At 43.4% G+C, this 23,846-nt stretch overlaps 1 protein-coding gene across 7 annotated transcripts; it reads right to left on the bottom strand.

Moving 5' to 3' along the window:
• Positions 1-2,632: 2,632 nt before the first annotated feature.
• Positions 2,633-22,266, bottom strand: LOC103348586 (transport and Golgi organization protein 1 homolog). 7 transcript variants are annotated; one of them, XM_051847905.2, is made up of 13 exons: positions 21,451-21,671; positions 20,217-20,303; positions 17,836-17,964; positions 16,788-16,973; positions 14,686-14,796; positions 12,236-12,308; positions 11,949-12,087; positions 10,622-10,723; positions 6,895-6,955; positions 6,751-6,786; positions 6,596-6,663; positions 6,390-6,484; positions 2,633-2,862 (listed from the first exon to the last, which is right to left on the bottom strand). In XM_051847905.2, exons 1-13 carry the CDS (start codon positions 21,514-21,516, stop codon positions 2,780-2,782), a joined length of 1,236 nt encoding a protein of 411 aa, XP_051703865.2. In that variant the 5' UTR covers positions 21,517-21,671; the 3' UTR covers positions 2,633-2,779. The 7 variants fall into 7 exon arrangements, with proteins under 7 accessions (XP_051703865.2, XP_051703866.2, XP_051703871.1 ...); XM_051847911.2 differs by having other exon boundaries at positions 2,636-2,862; positions 17,836-17,851; positions 21,451-22,260; XM_051847907.2 differs by having other exon boundaries at positions 2,642-2,816; positions 21,451-22,262.
• Positions 22,267-23,846: the final 1,580 nt, after the last annotated feature.

Raw genomic sequence — 23,846 nt, forward strand, 5'->3', positions numbered from 1 at the left:
ATCTTAGCACCCATCACAACATGCCTCCTGGTGCAGAGCACACTGCTGCCATCACAAGGAGCCAGTCCCTAGAATGCACCTTTTGTTATCTTCAGCCAAAAACAAGTTCACTCTGTGGATGCTGGATAGCGTTTTCATGGTTTCTTTCTAGTTCAATCCACAGAAGTTGCCCATTGAAGGTCTTTAGCTCTCATTGCACAAACTCCATCCGAATGAAAACATGGCAACCCAATAACAAGTCCTAAGTCCCCAACGGCTCATACTGTCCTTGAGTGAAAGATTTATTTAAGGCCACTTAGCTGAGTTATAAACTCTTGTAGCCTAGTAAAGTGACTGTGTAACCTGAATTGTGAGGGTAGTGTTTAAGTGTTCTTGATGACATTGAGGCAGGTACCACCCATTTTTCCATCTATCCTTTCACCTGCAGTTACCTAGAACCTGCCAACTGCTATCTGTTATGTGCTCATGATAGAAAGATAAACAAAATATAGACATCTCTGCCCGAAGAAGTTCGTAGTCTTGGCTGTCCTTTGCTGGGAGCTATGTTTATATTTTACTGTATTCAGTCATTTGATAAATCCTAATTGTGGGCTAACTTGGTATGAAACACTATGGAGGATATAAAGTATAAAAAATAGAGTCTGTGAAGGTCAATTAATTACAATCATTATGGAAGATAAAGCTTGTGTACAGGAAATTTTAAGGTCATAATATTCTTTGTATCATAAATCAGGAGTCTTGGGTTCTAACTCCAAACTTGCCACTCCTACTCTTAGCCACCTCTGCCTTTATCACCAATTCCTCCACCTCCTCTGAAGCTGTGAGCACTACTATTCATTTATGAACCTCAAGATCCTTTCAGTTCTTTGTCCATTATTTCCACTGCACCTGCTTTTCTATGATCATTGAGTTCACTACCCTAATACCTTTTTGTTTCCTATCACTCTATCTGTATCATCAATTCATAACACCCTTCTATTTTTTTCTCTAGTTCCAGCTCAACCCTTATCTTGCTAGTATCCTCAACTTCCTTTCACCATTGTCCTCACTTGATCAGCAACATCCCATCCATGAGCCAATAAGCTGTTCATCTTATCTATTCCAGAACTGCTGGTATTTCTAAAATGAAACAAAAAACACATGCTTTGCTGATCAGTAGTTCAAAATTATCGCCCCCTGCCTTTGAAAAGCTTTCAACACTTCTTGGCAGCCTCAGCCATGGAAGACAATTTGGGATACTGGTTTAACACGAAGGCTCTTGGATTCAGAAGACCTGGGTTCAAATCCCAGCTTACCCAGGCTACTTATCCAAACTAAACCTCTCTGAGTTTTGTTTTCCTCCCCCATTAGGTTGAGCAGTGATAATGTGTACTCTGTGGGGTTATTTGGGAATGAAATGAACTAACACATGGGAATGTTTAACAAAGCACCAAGCATGGTGTGAGAGGTCAGTGATGTTTGGTGGTATGAATGCATTCCCTTGTCAGCATGCTGCTTTATTCCCCACTGTGATTATTCTTCTGTCTCCCGTGCTCCCAGCTGCACCTCCCTCAACAGCCCTAAGACAATCTCACCTCCTCCTCCTTGCAGAAGCTATCAACAAGAACTTTAACTAGCACCGCTCCCCATACCCTTGTCCTGCTTCCACACCTCATCTTCCAACTCTCCTGGATGAGCAGAAGAGTCAGGAGGAGGTTCTAGATTTTCACCTCTTTTCTCTTCCATCTCCCTCATTGACCCTTGCTTACCAACATTTTCCTTATTTTATTTTAACTTTTTCATTGATTTCTGAGACAGAGAGAAGTCTCATTTACTGGTTCACTCCCCAGAATGCCTGCCATGGCTGGCTCTAGGCTTAGGCCAGTAACAGGAAATGGAAATGCAATCAGGTCTCCCACATGAGAGCAGGAACCCAAATACTTGAGCCATTGTCACTGCCTTCCAGGGTTTGCATTAGCAGGAATCTGGAGTCAGGAGCCAGAGTTAGGAATTGAACCCAGACCCTCCAATGTGGGACATCTTATCTTCAGGCTAAAATGCCTGTTCCCTTGTTCCTGTATTTTAAAACTTACCCTTCACTTGGTCTTTGCTATCTGGATGTCGCTTATTTATTCTTCTTGTCCAGTAACTCTGGTTAGGGTGCTGTCCGTCCCTCACCAAAGAAAATGAAGGAGGGTTTGGGGGCTCACAGGACTTGTCAAGATATCTCTGTTCCAGGTTCAGCTTTCCTCAGAACCCTCCTGGATGTAGTGCTACAGGGGCAGCTAGCACAGTGAGATAAGGGCTGTGACACAGACTCGACCACTGGGGTCCTCCTCGCGGAGCTCCGCCACTGCTGCAGAACCGCTGCCTTCCGTCTGAGTCAGCTTCACAGGAAGACAGGTGCCTGTGTGTCTGCTCACAGGCTCTAGCACAGTGCTCAGTGAGTGTTTCTAGCATGAATTAGCCCAGCGACCACCTGACTCTAGATGTTGGATGTTCCCACCCCCAGAAGACTCCTTCCCACCTGTGATGGTCAGTACTACCAGAAAGGGTGATCTTGCTTCTGCCTGCGACACCAAAGTGTCCGCCCATGTTTGAACTGTGTGGATGTGGATCACATTGTGAATGACCTAGAAGTATCAGCTGGTATCAGCTGGTCGTCTAGGATACAGACACTGAGACAGAGGATCTCACAAGGTTTATTAGGGGAAATTTTAGGAAAAATAAGAGAGGGAGGAGGCAGCATGGAGCAGGGAAAACATTCAGGAGTGCACACTGGTCAGTTCTTCAATGTGTATCATCGCCACAGCATGCTTAGGGTGGCTCGGGCTCCTCTTTGGATTTCAAAATGCTTGTCCTGGAAGGCAAGAAGATTTAAGACTATTTCCATAAGACTTGATTTTCTTATCCACACTGTGTCCCCTCATCTATCTGGGCTACAAGCGAGTACCTCCATGTGTGGCTGTTTCTGTGTCTCCAGCTCATGAAACATCACAGTCTGCACATCTCAGGCAGATCTGAGCTTCCTGTGAGCCCATCCTCATCACTGCCTCACCTTGTCATGTCTGAATTTGAATAACAGAGAGGAGACTCTGCCTCATCTTTGCAAACAGGGTTGCAAATCATGTCTTGGCCTGAGCTATTACACCCTTAGATTTTTTATTTAAAAAAATTAATTAATTAATTAATTTGACAGGTAAAGTTACAGACAGTGTGAGAGAGAGACGGAGAGAAAAGTCTTCCTTCCTTTGGTTCACTCCCAAAATGACCGCTGCAGCTGGAGCTACGCCGATCCAAAGCCAGGAGCCGGGTGCTTCCTCCTGGTTTCCCATACGGGTGCAGGGTACAAACACTTAGGCCATCCTCTACTGCTTTCCCAGGCCACAGCAGAGAGCTGGAGTGGAAGAGGAGCAACCGGGACTAGAACCTGGCACCCATATGGGATGCCAGTACCCTTAGATTTATTTACTGTACTTCAGTGAACATCTATTGATGATCTTATGAGAGGAGAGTTTTCATGTGACGTGGGAAGGGGAGTGCCCAGTATGTGCAGACATTTGCCAGGTACTTTTGCCATGGGCTTGTTTTTTCTTCCTGACAGTGTCCTCAGAAACCAAAAGGATTTCTGTGTCACAGGTGACTGAGGGGGGCTCAGAGGAGGCCCCACAGAGCATGGGCATCAGGGCCTGAGGCAGCAGAGCCATAGGGAGAGCCCCATGGTGCCTGATGTGGAGCTGAGAGCAAGGCTAGAGGAGGCTGGGATGTGGTGAGAGGCGCCCAGCTGGGCAGCACACAGTCAGCCTCAGTTCCCCCTGGAGCCTCTCATCACGATGCAGAGGGAGCTGCCCACTGCCCCAGACCCAGCTGCACAGTCAGTCTTATGGGCCTCATCAAGCAAAGTCTCCTCACAGGACCAAGGTCCATTTCCTGGACCTCTAGGGCACGCGTCCTCACGGACCCATAACTTTGACACCCCCACAGGAATCCCTTGTCTTTCCTGCAGATTAGGGGTGAAGAGCTTTAGGGCAGCAAAAACCCTGATATTCTGACCTCCATAAGCCACCTCTTTCCTCATGTAAACACACACCTGCTGCCCAGTGCACAGCAGAGATGGTACTGCCAATTGTGTGTCCTCAGAAACTGGAGCAAATTTCCAAGGTCCTCAGACAACCTCACCCTTAAGTTGTAACACCCTGCAGTACCATCTGGGACGTTTTCCTTTGTATATCAAAAAAGAGATAAGATGAGGACACTTTCCAGGTCACTTCATTGTGTGCAGATCATCATACCAAATGCTAGAGGTGGAGGCACTAACTGAGGCTACCGGTGCAGAGACTGATAGGATGGGAATAGCATGACGAGGGACCACTTGTGGGGTAGGGCATACAGAGAAATTTGGGAAAAGTAGCGGTCCTCTGCAGCCTCCCGCAGAAGTTAATATTTGAAATGTATTACTATGATGGACAATGGCACCAACACTCATCCCAGTAAAAGCTGATCCACAATAAAGTAGGTGACAGTCCCAGGCACCTTCGCCTCCACCAGATTTAGAGCAACACGTGACACACAACTTGACTCTCCCACTGGGTCCTGACAGCTTGGGGCATGAAGGGACGTCACAGGATAGACTGCTGTCCTCACATGTCATTCTCTATGTCTGCAGATGTCAGAAGACATGGCCTGTCCTACAGGAGATGCAGAGCCAAACCAGATTAATAAACACACACATCCTAAACAGATGACCTCTATATCCAGACCTCCTCCGAGCCTACCTGCCTACCACATCCGAAGCCCGTTACTTGCACACTAAGAACAGATAATGAGAAGAGAGGAATGTCCACCCTTCACACATGATCACAGCCAGTCGTGGAATCGAGGGCCACCTGCTTCCTCGTATGCCTCTGCTTCTCTCCTAAGCTAAGGGTCTCAGTGTTACCACCCCTGGACACCAGAATCTCTTGGGAGGGGATGTGGATTCCTGATGTCCTGCAGGGAAACTGGGAATGTGTTTTGACAGAAACTGTTACCTAGAAGTTAGGTACACAGAGGTATAATACTTATCATAATTCACAGGCAATACTGAGTTTAAAGTCCAGTGAGAGTTTCAGACTAACTCTAAATAAGAACATTAAAACAAATGTGTTTTGATTTCAAACTGTAAACAGCCTGTGGTGTCTGAACAGAGGACTCATCCACTGTGATAACTACACAGGCCACAAGAGAACCTGTTCATGGGAACATAATTCAGGACTTTCTTGGAAATTGGCCCTGAAGATAATTACTGGCTGTCACACTTCACTATCACCCTGCAAGTGTGCATTTCTGTACAAATATTTGATCCCTGCTACTGCAGGATATTTTACAGAGGGCATCACTGGAGGATTTCTGCATAGCATATTTCCCACGAGAAATAAGACTGCGATTTGCTTTTACCGAGAGAGTTCAAAATTGCACAAAGCACACAAAATAAACTCTTCCTCTAGGACACCCACATCCCGTATCACAGGGCCACTTTGAGTTCCAGTGCCTCCATTTCTGATACAGCTTTCAGCAAAAGCACCTGGGAAGGCAGGAAATGATCACCCAAATACTTAGGTTCCTGAAACCCATGCGGGAGACCTGGATAGAATTCCTGGCTCCTGGCTTCTGCCTGGCCCAGCCTCAACTGTTATGGGCATTAAGGATGAAGCAACAGATCAAGCTCGCGTGTGCTCTCTCTCTCTCTCTCCTTCTTTCCTCTCTCTCCTTCTTTCCTCTCTCTCCTCTCTCTTCTCTCTGTCTCTGTGTATGTGTTTTTCCCTCTCTGTCACTCTGCCTTTCAAATAAATCTTTTTTTAAGATTTATTTTATTTGAAAAGCAGAGTCAGAGAGAGAGAGAGAGAGAGAGAGAGATCATCCATCCTCTGGTTCACTCCCCAGATGCTGCAAAAGGCTGGGCTGGGCCAGGTGGAAGCCAGGAGCTTCTTCTGGGTCTCCCATGTGGGTGCAGGGGCCCAAGCACTCGGGCAATACTCTGCTGCTTTCTCAGGCACATCAGCAGGGAGCTGGGTTGGAAGTGGAGCAGCCTAGACTAGACCCAGTGCCCATATGGGATGTTGGCATTGCAGGCAGTGGCCCAGCCCACTACACCATAATGCCAGCCCCTCTGATAAATCTTTAAAAAAGTCACCAGTGGGAGTAGAGGAGAATCCACACCCAGTGCAGGGACCTTTTCCTGGGGTCCAGCCCAAAGAACCACCTTGCTAGGGCACCTGAGGAAAAGTGTCCTACCACCTTCTGGGACAATGCTTTCTCTTTAGTTAGTGCACTGGACTGTTTTCAGAATACAGAACAGTCACTTCTGGAATAAGGGGAGGATGTAGATTCTGCAGTGGAAATGAAGCTGCCCCCCAACCAGCTGCTCCTACCTCTCCCTGGAGGGCTCCCCCAGGTCATTCGTCCCAGTGCTGGCATCCGCCTCCAGGATCCCTCTGCCAGCCTCTGCATTTCCATCATTTCCCATCTTGAACACAGAAAACAAGTGGACTTCAGTACCAGCTTCTCTACCAGACACTCGACAGCCTAATCTGAAGCCTTCAGAGACACCCGTGAAGATGCCAACCCCATTCAGCACCTGTGCTGCAAGTAGACCAGCTCCTTCCTCCTTTCCATCACCTCCTGCTCAAAAGCACAGGCCCTGAGCTGTGGGAGGAAAACGCATGCCTGGTTAGCTGTGGAAGACGGGGCACAAAAGAAGGCAGCAAAGAAAAAGTCTTCAAAAAGTCTTACCCTGTTTTCCCTATCCTTCTGGGTGTAAAAGGCTATCTGAAAAAGTCCACACATCAGCAGCTAAGTCCAGGGGATCTAAGTAGCACTGTAGTTATCGGCATAAGGGGCTGAGGATTCTGCAATGATTGGCAGAATGCAGATTACCTGGTTTCTGAACATGGACCTTTGTCGCTCCTGCCGTGCCTGCAGTTCTTGAATTTTTCTCCTGTGATTGAGATTTACTGTCATCAGATAAGCATTTTTTGATGATGATTTTACTCAGTGTACCTAGGTGGTCATTATCTTCACACATGTGCACAAAACATGCACACAGATCAAACATCTTGTATGTACCATGATAATAAAGGCACAGTGGAATGCAAACTACTGCTTTACCAGTTTTTTATCCAGTATATAAAGTCTGCAGGATTCTGAGTTAGCATAATCTCCTTACCCTGCTTTATTCTAATTGAGTATCTTTTTTTTTCTGTTTCCTTTTTTTTAACTTCTATTTAGTAAATATAAATTTACAAAGTACAGTTTATGGATTACAATGCTTCCCCTCCCCATAACTTCCCTCCCACCCGCAACCCTCCCATCTCCCACTCCCTCTCCCATTCCATTCACATCAAGATTCCTTTTCCATTATCTTTATGTACAGAAGATCAATTTAGTATATATTAAGTAAAGATTTCATCAGTTTGCACCCACACAGAACATAAAGTGTAAACTACTGTTTGAGTACTAGTTATAGCACTAATTTACATTGAACAACACATTAAGGACAGAGATCCTACATGAGGAGTAAGTGCACAGTGACTCCTGTTGTTGACAAATTGACACTCTTGTTTAAGGTGTCAGTATTCTCCCTAGGCTCTAGTCATGAGTTGCCGAGGCTATGGAAGCCTTTTGAGTTCGCCAACTTCGATATTACTTCTACAAGGTCATAGTCAAAGTGGAAGTTCTCTCCTCCCTTCAGAGAAAGGTACCTCTTTCTTTGATGGCCCATTCTTTCCACTGGGATCTCACTCACAGAGATCTTTCATTTAGGTGTGTGTGGTTTTTGTTGTTGTTGTTGTTGTTTTTGTTTGGTTGGTTTTTTGCCACAGTGTCTTGGCTTTCCATGCCTAAAATACTCTCATGGGATCTTCAGCCAGATCTGAATGCCGTAAGGGCTAATTCTGAAGCCAGAGTGCTGTTTAGGACATCTGCCATTCTATGAGTCTGCTGTGTATCCCACTTCCCATGTTGGATCATTCTCTCCCTTTTTTTAACTATCAGTATTGGCAAACACTAGTCTTGTTTATGGGATCCCTTTGACTTTTAGTCCTATCATTATGATCTATTGTGACCTGAAATTAATCACTTGGACTAGTGAGATGGCATTGGTACATGCCACCTTGATGGGATTGAATTGGAATCCCCTGGCACATTTCTAACTCCACCATTTGGGGCGAGTCAGCTTGAGCATGTCCCAAATTGTACATCTCCTCCCTCTCTTATTCCCACTATTATATTTAACAGAGGTCACTTTTCAGTTAAATTTAAACACCTAAGAATAATTGTGTGTTAATTACAGAGTTCAACCAATAGTATTAAGTAGAAGAAAAAATACTAAAAGGGATACACTATTACATTGTACATCAACAGTTAGGGCAAGAGCTGATCAAGTCACTGTTTCTCATAGTGTCCATTTAACTTTGACAGGTTTCTTTTTTGGTGCTCGGTTAGTTGTCACTGATCAGGGAGAACATATGATATTTGTCCCTTTGGGACTTGCTTAATTCACTCAGCATGATGTTTTCCAGATTCCTCCATTTTGTTGCAAATGACCAGATTTCATTGTTTTTGACTGCTGTATAGTATTCTACAGAGTACATGTCCCATAATTTCTTTATCCAGAATACTGTTGATGGGCATTTGGGTTGATTCCAGGTCTTAGATATTGTGAATTGAGCTGCAGTAAACATTAATGTGCAGACCACTTTTTTGTTTGCCAATTTAATTTCCTTTGGGTAAATTCCAAGGAGTGGGATGGCTGGGTTGTATGGTAGGGTTATGTTCAGGTTTCTGAGGAATCTCCAGACTGACTTCCATAGTGGCTTAACCAGTTTGCATTCCCACAAACAATGGGTTAGTGTCCCTTTTTCCCCACATCCTCGCCAGCATCTGTTGTTGGTAGATTTCTGTATGTGAGCCATTCTAACCAGGGTGAGGTGAACCCTCATTGTGGTTTTGATTTGCATTTCCCTGATTGCTAGTGATCCTGAACATTTTTTCATTTGTCTGTTGGCCATTTGGATTTCCTCTTTTGAAAAATGTCTGTTGAGGTCCTTGGCCCATCTCTTAAGTGGGTTGTTTGTTTTGATGTTGTGGAGTTTCTTGGTCTCTTTGTGGATTCTGGTTATTAATCCTTTATCTGTTGCATAGTTTGCAAATATTTTTTCCCATTCTGTTGGTTGCCTCTTTACTTTCCTGACTGTTTCTTTTACAGTAAAGAAACTTCTCAATTTGATGCAATCCCAAATGTTAATTTTGGCTTTGACTGCCTGTGCTTCCAGGGTCTTTTCCAAGAAGTCTTTGCCAGTACCTATATCTTGCAGGGTTTCTCCAATGCTCTCTAATAATTTGATGGTGTCACGTCGTAGATTTAGGTTTTTACTCCATGTTGAGTGGATTTTTGTGTAAGGTGAAAGGTAGGGGTCTTGCTTCATGCTTCTGCATGTGGAAATCCAATTTTCCCAGCACCATTTATTGAATAGACTGTCCTTGCTACAGGGATTGGTTTTGGATCCTTGATCAAATATAAGTTGGATATAGCTGTTTGGGTTGATTTCTGGTGTTTCTATTCTGTTCCATTGGTCTATCCATCTGTTTCTGTACCAGTACCAAGCTGTTTTGATTACCACTGCCCTGTAGTATGTCCTGAAATCTGGTATTGTGATGCCTCCAGCTTTGTTTTTGTTGTACAAGATTGCTTTAGCTCTTCAAGGTCTCCTGTGTCTCCATATGAATTTCAGCACCATTTTTTCCAGAGCTGAGAAGAATATCTTTGGTATTTTGATTGGTATTGCATTGAATCTATAAATTGCTTTTGGGAGAATGGACATTTTGATGATATTGATTCTTCCAATCCAAGAGCATGGACGATTTTTCCATTTCTTGGTATCCTCTTCTATTTCTTTCTTTAAGGTTTTGTAATTTTCATCGTAGAGCTCTTTAACGTCCTTGGTTAAGTTTATTCCAAGGTTTTTGATTGTTTTTGTGGCTATTGTGAATGGGATTGATCTTAGCAGTTCTTTCTCAGCCGTGGCATTGCCTGTGTATACAAAGGCTGTTGATTTTTGTGCATTGATTTTATATCCTGCTACTTTGCCAAACTCTTCTATGAGTTCCAATAGTCTCTTATTAGAGTTATTTGGATCCCCTAAATAAAGAATCATATCATCTGCAAAGAGGGATTCTACTTGAGTATCTTTTCTCACAAAGCTCTGTTCTCCTTTTACTGATATGCTTCCATATTCCCCAGAGTGGCAACAACTGGGTTTACAAAATGCTACTGTCACTTCTATGGCTGTGATCTCTCCTACACCAAACTGCTCTCCTAAGGATAATCATAACTGCCACCACCCCACAAACATTCACACGAGTCCTGCCTCCCACACTGTTGGCCCAGCGTTAGGGATCAGCAAATGTTCAGTAACAACATTTTCTGGTCATTAGTAAAATTTAATTTGCTGTGTTTTCCCTGCTGTGAGCTTTTTTTTTTTCTCCACGTATGTCCTCAGACTGTTCATATTTCTGTGTTAATCATATCTAAACACTAAATAGAGTTAAAAACAAAATCCAACAAGGGTTTCCAGAGTAGTTGGTGTTCAATCTCAGAACTCACTTGTATTTTTGTAACTCCTCTTCAGCCAGTTTCAGGTTTTCCTCTTTCTCTAACAGCTGCCTCTCGCTCTCCATCTGCTCCTGTTGCTGCCTTGCCAGCTCCCTAAGGTGGGAAAGAAATGCACCTCACCCAGAAGCCCATGTGAAACTCTGCCTTTCTGACCATCCAGCAGTCTGATGGGTTTGAATGCAAAATTCCCTCCCAGCCTTCTGTAATAATGTGCACACCCACAAACGCATTCTGAGAACAGAATTAAAGCTGCCCATTGAGGACCAGAGGAAAATCAGACTCTGGGCCACTGGCAACTCCTCTGCAATTTCACGCTCCTCCTCGTAGCTCTGTATTCCTATTTGTTAGTAAATAAGCCATAATTTCATACATTACATATGTTTGTATACATAGCACCTATGGAATGCACTGGTCAGCCATGACCTTGAGACAGTAAATGCTCATTTTCTTTCCAGATGGAAAACCAGACCAATTCATCCCAATTCATCCCACTGTTTGTAAGACAGGGGATCCATACTTGTCTGTCTCCTCCCATGCGAGACTGATTCTCCGTCTCAGGCGGGTACCCTGACATAGACAATCAGACCTGCAGAGAGCCTTCCAGGGTTACTAGTGACTTGTGGATATGTCTAAATGCAGGAGTGGAGCCCCTGCCAGCTACTGCTTCAAGCTTAGTAGAGGGAAAAAGCAAATCATAGTGCTACCAACACGGACTGAATTTGAAAATGTTGTGAACTGCCACCCAGTCAGGGTCTTAGCTCCTGGAAACCTGGAGCCAACGGCCGGGAAACCCTCAGCCTCAGTGTCATCTGCTCTCACAAGATGGAGTTCACTGATGGTGTAGGCAGCAAATCCTGAGGTCTGGAAAGTTACACTTGCTGTGCTGCCCTTGAACTGCTTTGTCCATGGTTTTGAGTCAAAAGATTATCAATTTGATACCTGTTTTAATAGGGATTACCCACAACATTTAAAGAGCCATAGGAAGGAAATAGGCACAAAGCAACACAGAAGGTTTCTGTATTTATTTTTCTGGCCATCCATGCAAGGCTTCAGCAAATGCTTTGTGGAGAGGCCCAAATGCAGTAAGGTATTGAAGACACAGTGGAGCAAGGCACTGTCCCACCCTAAGAGAGCTCACATTTCAGTGCAAACAAGATACTACTGAAGACATACAACCCCTGCATCAGCCTTGAGACAGACTAAGACAAAACCTGGATCATAAGGAAAAGCTCTGCTTTGACAGTTACAGCTGCCTACATTGGTGGACACACTTGTTCACACAACAGTAGTTGTATCTAAGAACATGTGAGCATCTTACCTTGTTAGGGTCATCTTTCTTTGTGCATAGTTTTCATAAAGACTATTCAAAGTCATCTTCAGTAGTTTGTAGTCAGCCTCCTTTTCTGCCAATGCAGAGCTCAATGTATGGCAGCTATCTTCCAGGTTCTTTTTATCTTCTGCAAAAGATAAAACAGTGTTCTTTGTGTATGTGCACTTGGACCTAAGAACGTGGCTGGGCAAGGACCCTGGGGCAGTAAGCCATTCTTCACCTTCCCAGTGAAAACTGATCTTTGCTCTATTGGGCCTTTTTTCCCAACAGTGTACCTTCCAGTTCACATATGCTGGACCTCAGGGCTTCCCACTTGGCTTCCTTGGCTTCATCATGATACTCTGTAGACTTTAAGACAAATATACGAAGAGACATTCGAGAAATAATGACTGCACAACTTTGTGAACATTTAACACTACTCAGTTTTTCCCTTAGAAATAGGTAGCTTCTGTCTGGTCCCCCAGGCATTGTCGCCATTTGGAGAGTGAACCAGTAGATGAAAAATCTATCTTTCTCTTTCTCTCTGTAACTCTGCCTTTCAAAGAAATAATGAATAAAGCTTTTTTTTTAAAAAAATTTATTTATTTTACTTGAAAGTCACAGTTATACACACAGAGAGAAGGAGAGGCAAAGAGAGAGAGAAAGAGAAAGAGTAAGAGAAAGAGAGAGAGAGAGAGAGAGAGAGAGGCTTTCCATCTGCTGGTTCACTCCCCAGATGGTCGGAACAGCTGGAGCTGTGCTGATCCGAAGCCAGGAGCCAGGAGCTTCTTCCAGGTCTCCCACGCAGGTACAAGGGCTCAAGGCCTTGGGCCAACCTCCACTGCTTTCCCAGGCCATAGCAGAGAACTGAATAGGAAGCAGAGTGTCTGGTCTCAAACTGACCCATATGGGATGCTGGCACTGCAGGCAGTGGCTTTACACATTACGCCACAATGCCAGCCCCCCAAAATAAAGCTTTTTAAACAAAATAGTTAAGATCCTACATGGGGAGTAGGTGGACAGTGACTCCCTTTGTTGATTTAACAATTGACACTTTTATTTATGACGTCAGTAATTACCTGAGGCTCTTGTCATGAGCTGCCAAGGCTATGGAAGCCTCTTGAGTTCACCAACTCCGATCTTATTCAGACAAGGCCATAGTCAAAGTGGAAGTTCTCTCCTCCCTTCAGAGAAAGGTACCTCCTCCTTTGATGGCCCCTTCTTTCCACTGGGATCTCACTCACAGAGATCTTTCAATTAGGTCATTTTTTTTTTGTCACAGTGTCTTGGCTTTCCATGCCTGAGTAATTTTCATGGGCTTTTTAGCCAGATCTGAATGCTTTAAGGGCTGATTCTGAGGCCAGAGTGCTATTTAGGGCATTTGCCACTCTATGAGCCTGCTGTGTATCCTGCTTCCCATGTAGGATCATTGTCTCCTTTCTAATTCTATCAATTATTATTTGCAGACACTGGTCTGATTTATGTAATCCCTTTGACACTTAATCCTATCTTTTTGATCAATTATGAACTTAAACTGATCACTTTAACAAGTAAGATGGCATTGTTACATGCCATCTTGATGGCATGAGCTGAGTATTTTCTTTGTCTACTTTCTCATCTTCAAACTTCAGTTTTACTTTCCTGACCCTGACATCATTAGTGGTAATTTGAACCTAATATAGGGAATTCTCACTAATGACAATTCCCAAAGCAAAATTCCATGTAGAGATCATACAATTTTAATCTTTTTGTTTTATTTGAAAGGTAGAGTTACAGACAGTGAGAGGGAGAGACAGAGAGAAAGGTTTTCCATCTGCTGGTTCACTCCCCAAATGGCCACAATGGCCAGAGTGGGCCAATCTGAAGCCAGGAGCCATGAGGGCCATCTTCTACTGCTTTCTCAGGCCTTAGTAGAAAGCTGAATTAGAAGAAAAGCATCCAGGTCTAGAACTGGAGCCCATGTGGGATGCCCGCACCACAGGCAGAGGATTAACCTGTTGTGCCACAGCGCTGCCCCCAATTTTAATCTTTTAAGAAATGAAATATTTGTTCTGCATCAAAGCTAAGATATACAATGGAAATCCTGTAGCGAGTATAGGTAGTTTCTCTCTGACAATCCTGAGATGTTTATTGGCAAAAATAACATTGGTGTAACATCTTTCAGTTTCTCTGAAGTTTTCTTTTTCTACTATCTGCACTGTAATTTCCATAGAAACTCTGAGTGATAAACTGAAGAGATGAAAGTCAACCAGGGGGCTGGTGCTGTGGCATAATGGCTTGGGCCTCTGCCTGCTGCACCATCATCCCATATGGGTGACGGTTTAATCCCCAGTTGCTCCATTTCCTATCCAGCTCCCTGCTAATGACCTGGGAAAGCAGTGGAAAATGGCCCCAGTACTTGGGCCCCTGCATCCACGTGGGAGACCCAGAGGAAGCTCCAGTCTTCAGCCTGGCCCAGCCCTGGCCTTTGCGGCCATTTGGGGAGTAAACCAGCAGACGGAAGACCTCTCTCTCTGTCTCTCCCTCTCTCTATCTGTAACTCTGCCTCTCAAATAAATAAATAAATTTAAGAAGTCATTGTAGGATTTACACAGCCACATTGAACATTGCACAGAAGTTTCAGCCCCTAGACTCTCACACTTGTACTATCATGAACAGCAAGGAAAAATCTGCATCTCAATTCACCCAGTAAACTAAAAAGGCTAAGAAGCCAAAAAATGGCAAAATGTAACAGCCAAATTCTTACCAAGTCATGATTCTGGGCATTCAGATCTGTTCCAGGTGGAAGCTTGGCATATATACTTTGAATAAGGTCATTCACTAGATTGTTCATGTCTTCAGCTTTTCTGTCATTATCCTTCAACAAAACATCAAAAAATAACTCATTATCAGTTGTTATGGGAAAATATATCCAGGAAGAGCAAACAGAAAATCATAGGTATTCCTTTTACTTCCCACCCAGATCAGGAAACAGTGATTTCCATACCCTTGTCACCCAATCCTAAGGGTGGGCAAATGGAAAAGCAGTGAGTTCACCAAGTATTTAACATTCAGTTTTTCTGTTTGAAGGAAAAATATTTGTGAGTTGTCATTTTATCATTGATAACATATAGTTGCCTTGGTAATACAATACTATTAGTAATACATGTAATAAAATGTGTATTTACGAGGGTAATTTCCTTTTTTTAATTTTATTTTATTTAATGAACATAAATTTCCAAAGTACAGCTTATGGATTACAATAGCTTCCCCCCCCATAACTTCCCTTCCACCCACAACACTCCCCTCTCCCACTCCCTCTCTCCTTCCATTCACATCAGGATTAATTTTCAATTATCTTTATATACAGAAGATCAATTTAGCATATATTAAGTAAAGATTTCAACAGTTTGCACCCACACAGAAGCACAAAGTGTAAAATACTATTTGAGTACTAGTTATAGTATTAATTAAACACCTAAGAGTAATTGTGTATTAATTACAGAGTTCAACCAATAGTTTTAAGTAGAACATAAAAAATACTAAAAGGGTAAAGTATTAAGTTCTTTTTTATTCTTTCTTTTTTTGTTTGTTATATAGTTATTTTTTATTTAATAGATGTGAATTTACAAAGTGCAACTTTTGTATTGTTGTGGCCCCCCCCAACCTCCCTCCCTCCCGTGGCCCTCCCCTCTCCCACTCCCTCTCCTATCCCGCCCTTCATCGAGTTTCATTTTCAATTACCTTCATATATTGAAGATCAACTTAGTATATACTAAGCAAGGATTTCAACAGGCTGCACTCATACAACTGCACAAGGTATAGGGTATTGTTCGACTAGTAGTGTTGTTTTATAAGTTTCATAATAGAACACATTAAGGACAGAGATCCTACGTGGGGAGCATGTACCCAGTGACTCCCGTTGTTGATTTAACAATTGGCACTCTTATTTATGACGTCAGCAATCACCCGAGACTCTTGCTATGAGCTGTCTAGGCTATGGAAGCCCCTTGAGTTTACTGACTCTTAGCTTGTTTAGTCAAGGCCGTATCACAGTGGAGGTTCCTTCCTCCCTTCAGAGAAAGGCACCTCTCTCCTTGATGGCCTGTTCCTTCTGCTGGGGTCTTGTTCACCAGGATCTTTCATTTGGATTGTTTTTTGCCACCGTGTCATGGCTTTCCATGCCTGTGAGACTCTCATGGACCTTTTAGCCAGATCCGAATGTCCCAAGGGTTGATTCTCAGGCAGGAGTGCTGCCATTCTATGAGTCTGCTGTGTGTCCTGTTTCCCCCACAGGATCATCTCCCTTTTAATTCTATCCTTCATTATTTGCTTACACTGGTCTTATTTGTGAAATCTCATCAACACATACCCTACCTTTTTGATCGGTTGTGTATTTATACTTATCACTTTACCAAGTGTGTTGGCATTGGTACCTGCCTCCTTGGTAAGATTGAGTTGAAATCCCCTGGCACATTTCTAGTTCCACCATTGGAGGTAAGTCCGAGTGAGCATGTGCCAACCTATATATCTCCTCCCTCTCTTATTCCCACTCCTACGTTTAACAGAGATCACTTTTCTGTTAAATTTTAAATGCCTAAGAATGATTGTGCATTGATTACATTAACTGTGCTCATATTGATGATCTAGAAGTCAGAAAATTGCTGGACCCTTGACTTCTGGTCTGGCTTGTAAGGAGCTTGTAGACTATCATTCCTGTGTACATAATAAGGAAAAAGATGAAGTAACTAAAAATCAAAAAAACCCATTAGATCTATCAGAGAACTGATGTCACAGTGCAAAGTGCTGCCTTCAGGATGAGAAAGACAGACAGATACAATGAATCACCACATACCAGAGCGCACATACCAAGTCACAATTCTCATGGGGGATCAGTACACCACGGAAAACCGATGCTGTAACTGATGAGTTCCAGGAGGCTCGATGTGGAAAAGGTGACGCTGCACAATGCCAGGGGATTCCCATCACGTGGAGGCTGTCATTCTTGGTGTGAGTTTTCTTTCTAGGAGTCCCAGCAGGTTCTAACAGTGAATACTGGAGAATAGATCCTCTCACGTTTTCCACAAAGGTATGTGAAAAACAGTCATTTCAAAGTAAGCCCAGGGTCTTCTCTACTCATTTAAAAGACCCGCCTTCACGAGAATCTATTTCCCCTGAGCCTAACTGGGAATGTGCCAGAGATTAAATGACCTGTGTGATGGGAAATACCCAACTCTACCGCTGTCGACTGTCTCACCTAAAGGAAAGAACAGAACTACACTGAAAGGCACAGGTGAAAGTTACATTCCAAGTAATAATAGAAAATTTTCCCTATGACCACAAAATTAATGTAGAAATCAACAATAGAAAGATATTGAAAGGCAAAAGTTATTTGAAGATTAAACAATGTAGTTCCAAAGAGCACACGAATCAGGGCTGGTGTCATGGTTAAGTCGTACTCAGGACACCTGCCTCCTGTTATCGGAGTGCCGGTTTGAATCCCAGCTCCTCCACTTCTGACCCAGCTCCCTGCAAATGTGCCTGGGAAGCAGCAAATGATGGCATGAGGACTTGAATTCCTGCCACTCATGCGGGAGACCTGGATGGAGTTCCCAGCACTTGGCTGTGACCTGGCTCCATCCCAGCTGTTGTAGTCATTTATCTCTCTCTTTCAGATAAATGAATACATAAATACTTAAGAGAAAGAGCACATGACTCAAAGAAGCAATTGAGAGAAATATAAAAATATTTCAATCTGAATGAGAAATGAAATGGACTTGTTGAGACTGATAGGATGCAGGGGAAGCAGTGCTGCAAGGGGAGCTCATTGTGCTGAATGCAAATAAAGGGTGCAGTGACTGAAGTTCCTCCTGATTTAGGATTAAAAGTTACCTGTATGTTGCTGTAGTATACTCACCGCAAGGCCAGTCCTCCTGGAGAAAATGGAAAATGCAGAAATTACCAAGGAGACAATAATGATAGATTTCCAGGGAATTTCAAAACACTGAAGTCCAAGATGAAAATGGCTAGGTGGAACATGGACCAGCTGCAATGATAACACTAGAAACAGTGAGACACCTCAGAGATATTTATAGTATTTCACCCACAAAGAATCATCTTTTAGAAAACCCAGGCCAGCCTGCCAGAGGTAGGCTGCAGCTGACTGCAGGGGAATTCACTGCTTCAGGAAATATCAGAGTTTGCCAATCTCACATTTCCTGGACGGCTGCAAGTGTTTTTAGATGTTGTGAATGTGGATGTCTCTAAGTGGAGGGTTCTAGTTCACCACGGGCCCTCCCTCTCCTATGTCTGTTGCTGCACAAGAATCTCTTCAAGGTGCTTTTCTCTTGGATTATATGATTTTCATACTCAAAGATCAGCATCAACCAAAAAACCAAAAACTTTATTCAAACAAAAATCAAGTATCAGTGCTTAAATAAAACCACGATGGCGATAATGAAAATGAGGCTGAAGTGTGGTTTTTTTTCTAATATTCTTGAATTAATTCCATTAGACTCTTATGAGAAGGAAGACAGACTTCCACTGAGTAGGTCCTGACTGATTCTAATCAGTGCTGTCCACAGATTGTTCTGGATTTGCCTGTTTGTTTTTAAAAACTTAGCACATAATTAATTCTAAACATTTCCTTCAAGCTGGTGAATCAGAGATAATAATGTAAGTATTATGCTGAGTCAGAAGTGAGTGAAAGAAAATTACTGATTTAAGGGACAATGCAAGTGATTTTAGACACATTGTGTGAACAAAATAAGGCAGACACAAAAGAGTAAATATGGCATGTATGCATCTGTTTATATAAAATTCTAGAACAAGCAAAATTAATGATGAGGATAGGGACCGACTGGGAAGAAAGTGAGAACGCTTGCTGGGGAGACAGTCATTTTGTAGATTTTGATAGGGTTTGGGCTATACTTGTATATTTTTCAAAGTTAGTGACTTACACTTTTTATGTTTTCCTCTATGTATCTTTTTTTAAAGAAAAATCTGTCAAGAAATATTGAATTTTAGTTCATGACAATCATGCTGTACTATTTAGAAGGAAATACAGTGATGCCTGCAATTCATTATAAAATGTGCCAAAAATAAGATGGACAGGTGGACAGTTATGTGTAAACTCATGTTTGGTAAAATATTAATCAATCAATGCTATCTGTTTCAGTGTTTTCCTGATAAAATGATCATGGTAATTAGCAAAACCAAAATGTCTCATGTCAGCGACTTTTCTTTTGAACAAAAGTGCCAAAAACTATTACAATTCTATATGTTTATAGAATCACAGGTACAATCCCAGCTGGAGATTTTTCCCAGCCAATTCATTGTGGAGCTGCAAAATGCAGGGATATACTGGGAAATCTCACAGAAGAACTGCTTTTGTTTTAAGAGCAAGGATCAATGGGAAAAACAAGTCCCACATCCTCCCCAAAGTAAAGGACAAATTGTTGTCAATCCAAACAAAGGATTTCTAATAGCAATGGAAAAAATAAACTACTAATGTATAAAACAATATGGATCAATCTCTGCTCTTGCTGACTTAGCTAATCTAGAATAACAATAACAATAAGCCCATCAAGTCTGCTTTCCTTCTATAAAATGGAATAGACTGAGATCAACAGTAAGGGCTCAACAGGCTAATCCTCCGACTTGCAGCGCCGGCACACCGGGTTCTAGTCCCGGTCGGGGTGCCGGATTCTGTCCCGGTTGCCCCTCTTCCAGGCCAGCTCTCTGCTGTGGCCAGGGAGTGCAGTGGAGGATGGCCCAAGTGCTTGGGCCCTGCACCCCATGGGAGACCAGGAGAAGCACCTGGCTCCTGCCTTCGGATCAGTGCGATGCTCTGGCCGCGGCGGCCATTGGAGGGTGAACCAATGGCAAAAAGGAAGACCTTTCTCTCTGTCCCTTTCTCTCTCACTGTCCACTCTGCCTGGAAAAAAAAATACAAAAAACAAAAAAACAGTACAGGGAAGACAGGGATGGAGGGAGATCAGGTGGACAAGCGAGGAGCAGAAGAAAATGTTTGTGATGAATGAGTTTACCATCCTGAATGAGGAGACAGTTTCATTACTTATGCAGATGTTAAAAGTGGGGAAAAAATCTGTTTCTACAAAGAGATATGGCTTACTTTAAATAACTTTACTGAACATAATCTGTAGAACAAAATATGATGCATAGCTTACAATCTTAGTTTTCTGACAAAAACACAGAAAATCTTTTTAATGGTTGATAGAATTTTACTTATGAATTTATAAGCCAAGTTATAATTGATTGATAAATGAATAAGCTTACTTTGGATGGAAAGTCAGTATCTTCTTTTGAATAGTCTTGAAGTAACTGGTTAAATGGTTTTGGAAAAAATCCAACAACATAGCCAATCTGTATGGAAGAATGAGAAAAATGTACAAAGTGTGCTTAAGATATCAGTGAGAATAACATGAAGGAGAGATAGGCGGCAGCTGTGCACTCATAACTGAGTTATTATTCCAACGAAATTTACAGATTGTTGCTTAGCCCAGGTTTCTAAAAACATTGACCTTTTTTCATCATTCACTGTTTTTTTTTTTTCAAACTAATTTTATAGTAGTCAAGACCAACTGCTATAATAATTACCACAAAAATAATTTAGGCCGGTGCCGCGGCTCACTAGGCTAATCCTCCGCCTGCGGTGCCGGCACACCGGGTTCTAGTCCCGGTCGGGGCGCCGGATTCTGTCCCGGTTGCCCCTCTTCCAGGCCAGCTCTCTGCTGTGGCCAGGGAGAGCAGTGGAGGATGGCCCAAGTGCTTGGGCCCTGCACCCCATGGGAGACCAGGAAAAGCACCTGGCTCCTGCCATCGGATCGGCGCGGTGCGCCGGCCGCAGCGCGCTGGCCACAGCGGCCATTGGAGGGTGAACCAACGGTAAAGGAAGACCTTTCTCTCTGTCTCTCTCTCTCTCACTGTCCACTCTGCCTGTCTAAAATTTTTTAATTATTATTATTATTATTATTTTTGACAGGCAGAGTGGACAGTGTGGGAGACCCAGAAGAAGCTCCTGGCTCCTGGTTTCAGATCAGTGCAGCTCCAGCCATTGCGGCCAGTTGGGGAGTGAACCAGCAAATGGAAGACCTCTCTTTCTCTCTCTGCCTCTCCTTCTCTATGTAACTCTGATTTTCAAATGAATAAATAAATCTTTAAAAAAAACACTATTGAGATACAATTCCATACCATACAGTCCCCACCACTAGTGCATGTAATTCCACGGTTTCTCTCTAGTCTTTCCACTAATCCTTCCCTTTTATGCTATGAGATTATTTTCAGAATCCCATCCTGTTAGTCTTTTCTGTGTCAGGACCCAGCAGAAGCTGATGTCACAGATGTGGCCAGAGCCTGATCAGCCTGGTTATGACAGCTGTGCTGAAGTTCTTGGTCTCCAAGGAGGGCCAAGTTGCTATCCAAGAGACCCTGAAAAGGCTGTTATATAAAGCTCAGTGTGTCACAGCCCAATAGAAGGGAAGAAACCGTGGCACATCTAATGTTTACTCACATTCCAGTTGGAGGGACTGAGAAACCCCAGCAGGAACATCCAGAAGATCCGCCTGCACACCTCCATGTCCTGGTGCTCTCGGGTGCCCCAAGTCACCAGATAGGAAGAGGGGAAGGGGGGGGATGGGAAGGGGGTGGGGGAGGTCGGGATGGGGATGGGGAATGGGAAGCGATGTGGCAGGAAGCGGGATGGTGGGCACCTGGGTGAAGCAGGAGAAGGGAGTCAGGAAAGTACTAGGGTCAAAGCACGTGTAGAGGCTGGGAACAGGGTTCAGAGACACATCAGTGGGAGGCTGCACACAGCAGGACAGACAGCAGGTGTGAGACACTCGGGAGTGAGCAGAGGGGCACAGAGGAGGCCCCGTTTTCCTCCGAGTGTTTTGTTTGGTGGTTGCCTTACCAACCCTGACCTGCTTCTGCCCTCTCTTGACCAATCCGCTGCCTTCATCCTTGCTGCCTCACAGTGGAATCCCCCACGTGACCCCATTCTTAGAACACCCCTCCTCCAGCCGAGCCCACACCAGGAACAAAATAAGATCAGGACCTCTTTGCAAACTATTCACCACTTCTGACGCTGGTTCTGCCCAGCCCAGCTCCCCTGTGCTCCCCTGCTCCGCTGGTCAGATCCTTCCTATCCAAACTCCTAGGGTTTCCCATAGGTGTTCTTGGCTGCCAAGCATATTGTGTCAGACAGACTGACCACAAGAAGGATGTGATACACATACGGACTGAGAGGGTTCACATCCCTCTCTCAGAAATGGATATAAAAGTAGACAAAACATCAGTAAGCTGTAGAAGGCTTTAATCACAAATCTTTCTCTATCATGCATCTAGCATATCTTTGTATCTAACAACTACAGAAGACAGTAATTTTAAGCAAACAATACATTTGTAAGAAGTTGCCCTTTTGATTTTGTCAGTAATGCTGAATAATGCAGAGGAATGAAATCATATAGCTTTGTTCAGATTCTATAATTGTGCTAGAGGTCTCTGAGAAATGGCGGACTAGAAATTCCTATGTGACTAGAAATAGGGCAGTGTCTTCGTGAAAAAATATGAATGTGAGAAACATTCAAACAAAAAACAGACAATATTTGACCTCAATGTTATGATCATAGTAATCTGGGAATAAAATGACTCCCTCTGGCCTGGGAATTGGACCTTGTACGACAAGATTATATGATCTGAAATCATTCCTAATTAAGTTAGATATTTTAACATTTGAAATAAGGGTGCAAAAACATTTATCTATGTCATTCTACAGTCTATTAGCTTGAGCTTTAACTTTTTAAAAAAGGTTTCTTATTTTCATCTAATTGAAAGATGGGGCATGGGGGAGGGAGAGAGAGAGAGCAAGAGAGAGAGTCACCCACCTGATGGTTCCTTCTCCAAATGTCCACAACAGCCAGGACTGGGTCATGACAAAACCAGGAGCCCAGCACTTAAACTATCATCTGCTATCTCCCAGGATGCATAAATAGGAAGCTGGATCAGAAGTGGATTTGGGATGCAGTTGTCCCCAGTGGCAGTGTAAACCACTGTGCCACAATGCTCAGCTCAGGCTTTAAATTTTGAACCCAAATTGGGGTGAAAGGCAAGTTAACTCTTATAAATGACCTCCCAGTGATCTCCAAAGGGATGTGTGCATTTTAGAAGAGAAAGTTCAGTCTCTTTTCTTGGGTATTGGGTAACACTAGCCAGAGCAGTGAACACACCAGGAGTGATGGGTGAGGATCACCTACCAGATGCACAGGGGGCCAGGGAACCAGGTATCAGGGTAAAACCCTGGTGGAGACCATTCCTGGGCCCTGCCCTAAACTGACCTTCCCCAAGACCTTTTTCTGTCTGACTGCAGTGCCCCCCAACTCATCAGGCTATGGCTGATTGAAATCATTGCTTTCATTCTGATCACAAATTTTTCTTATGTGATTATATTACAAACAGAAAACCTCTGTCACTGATATAAGGAGAAAGTAAAGGGTTTAGCAAAAATATAAAGAAACCATATATTTCTTCTTATGCTTATTTATTCATTTTTATTTATTTGAAAGGTAGAGCAATAGAGCTCTTCCATATGCCAATTCACTCCCCAAATGCTCCCCAAATGTCCTTACAGCTAGGGCTGGGCCAGGCCGGAGCTGAGAGCCAGAACTCCATGTGGCTGACCACGTGGGTGGCAGGGATGCAATACATCATCTGCTGCCTCCAAGGCACATTAGCAGGAAGGAGAAGCAGAGACGGGACTCAAACCAGGCACTGCAATGCAGGATGTGGGCTTCCCAAGCAGGGGCTCAACCTGCTGCACCACAATGCCTACTGCAATTTGTTTCCTTTCTTTTTAAGATTTATTTATTTATTTGAAAGTTAGAGTTACACAGAGAGAGAAGAGGCAGAGGG

This window comes from Oryctolagus cuniculus, chromosome 19 (assembly GCF_964237555.1).
Source record: "Oryctolagus cuniculus chromosome 19, mOryCun1.1, whole genome shotgun sequence".
NCBI classification, from domain to species: domain Eukaryota; kingdom Metazoa; phylum Chordata; class Mammalia; order Lagomorpha; family Leporidae; genus Oryctolagus; species Oryctolagus cuniculus.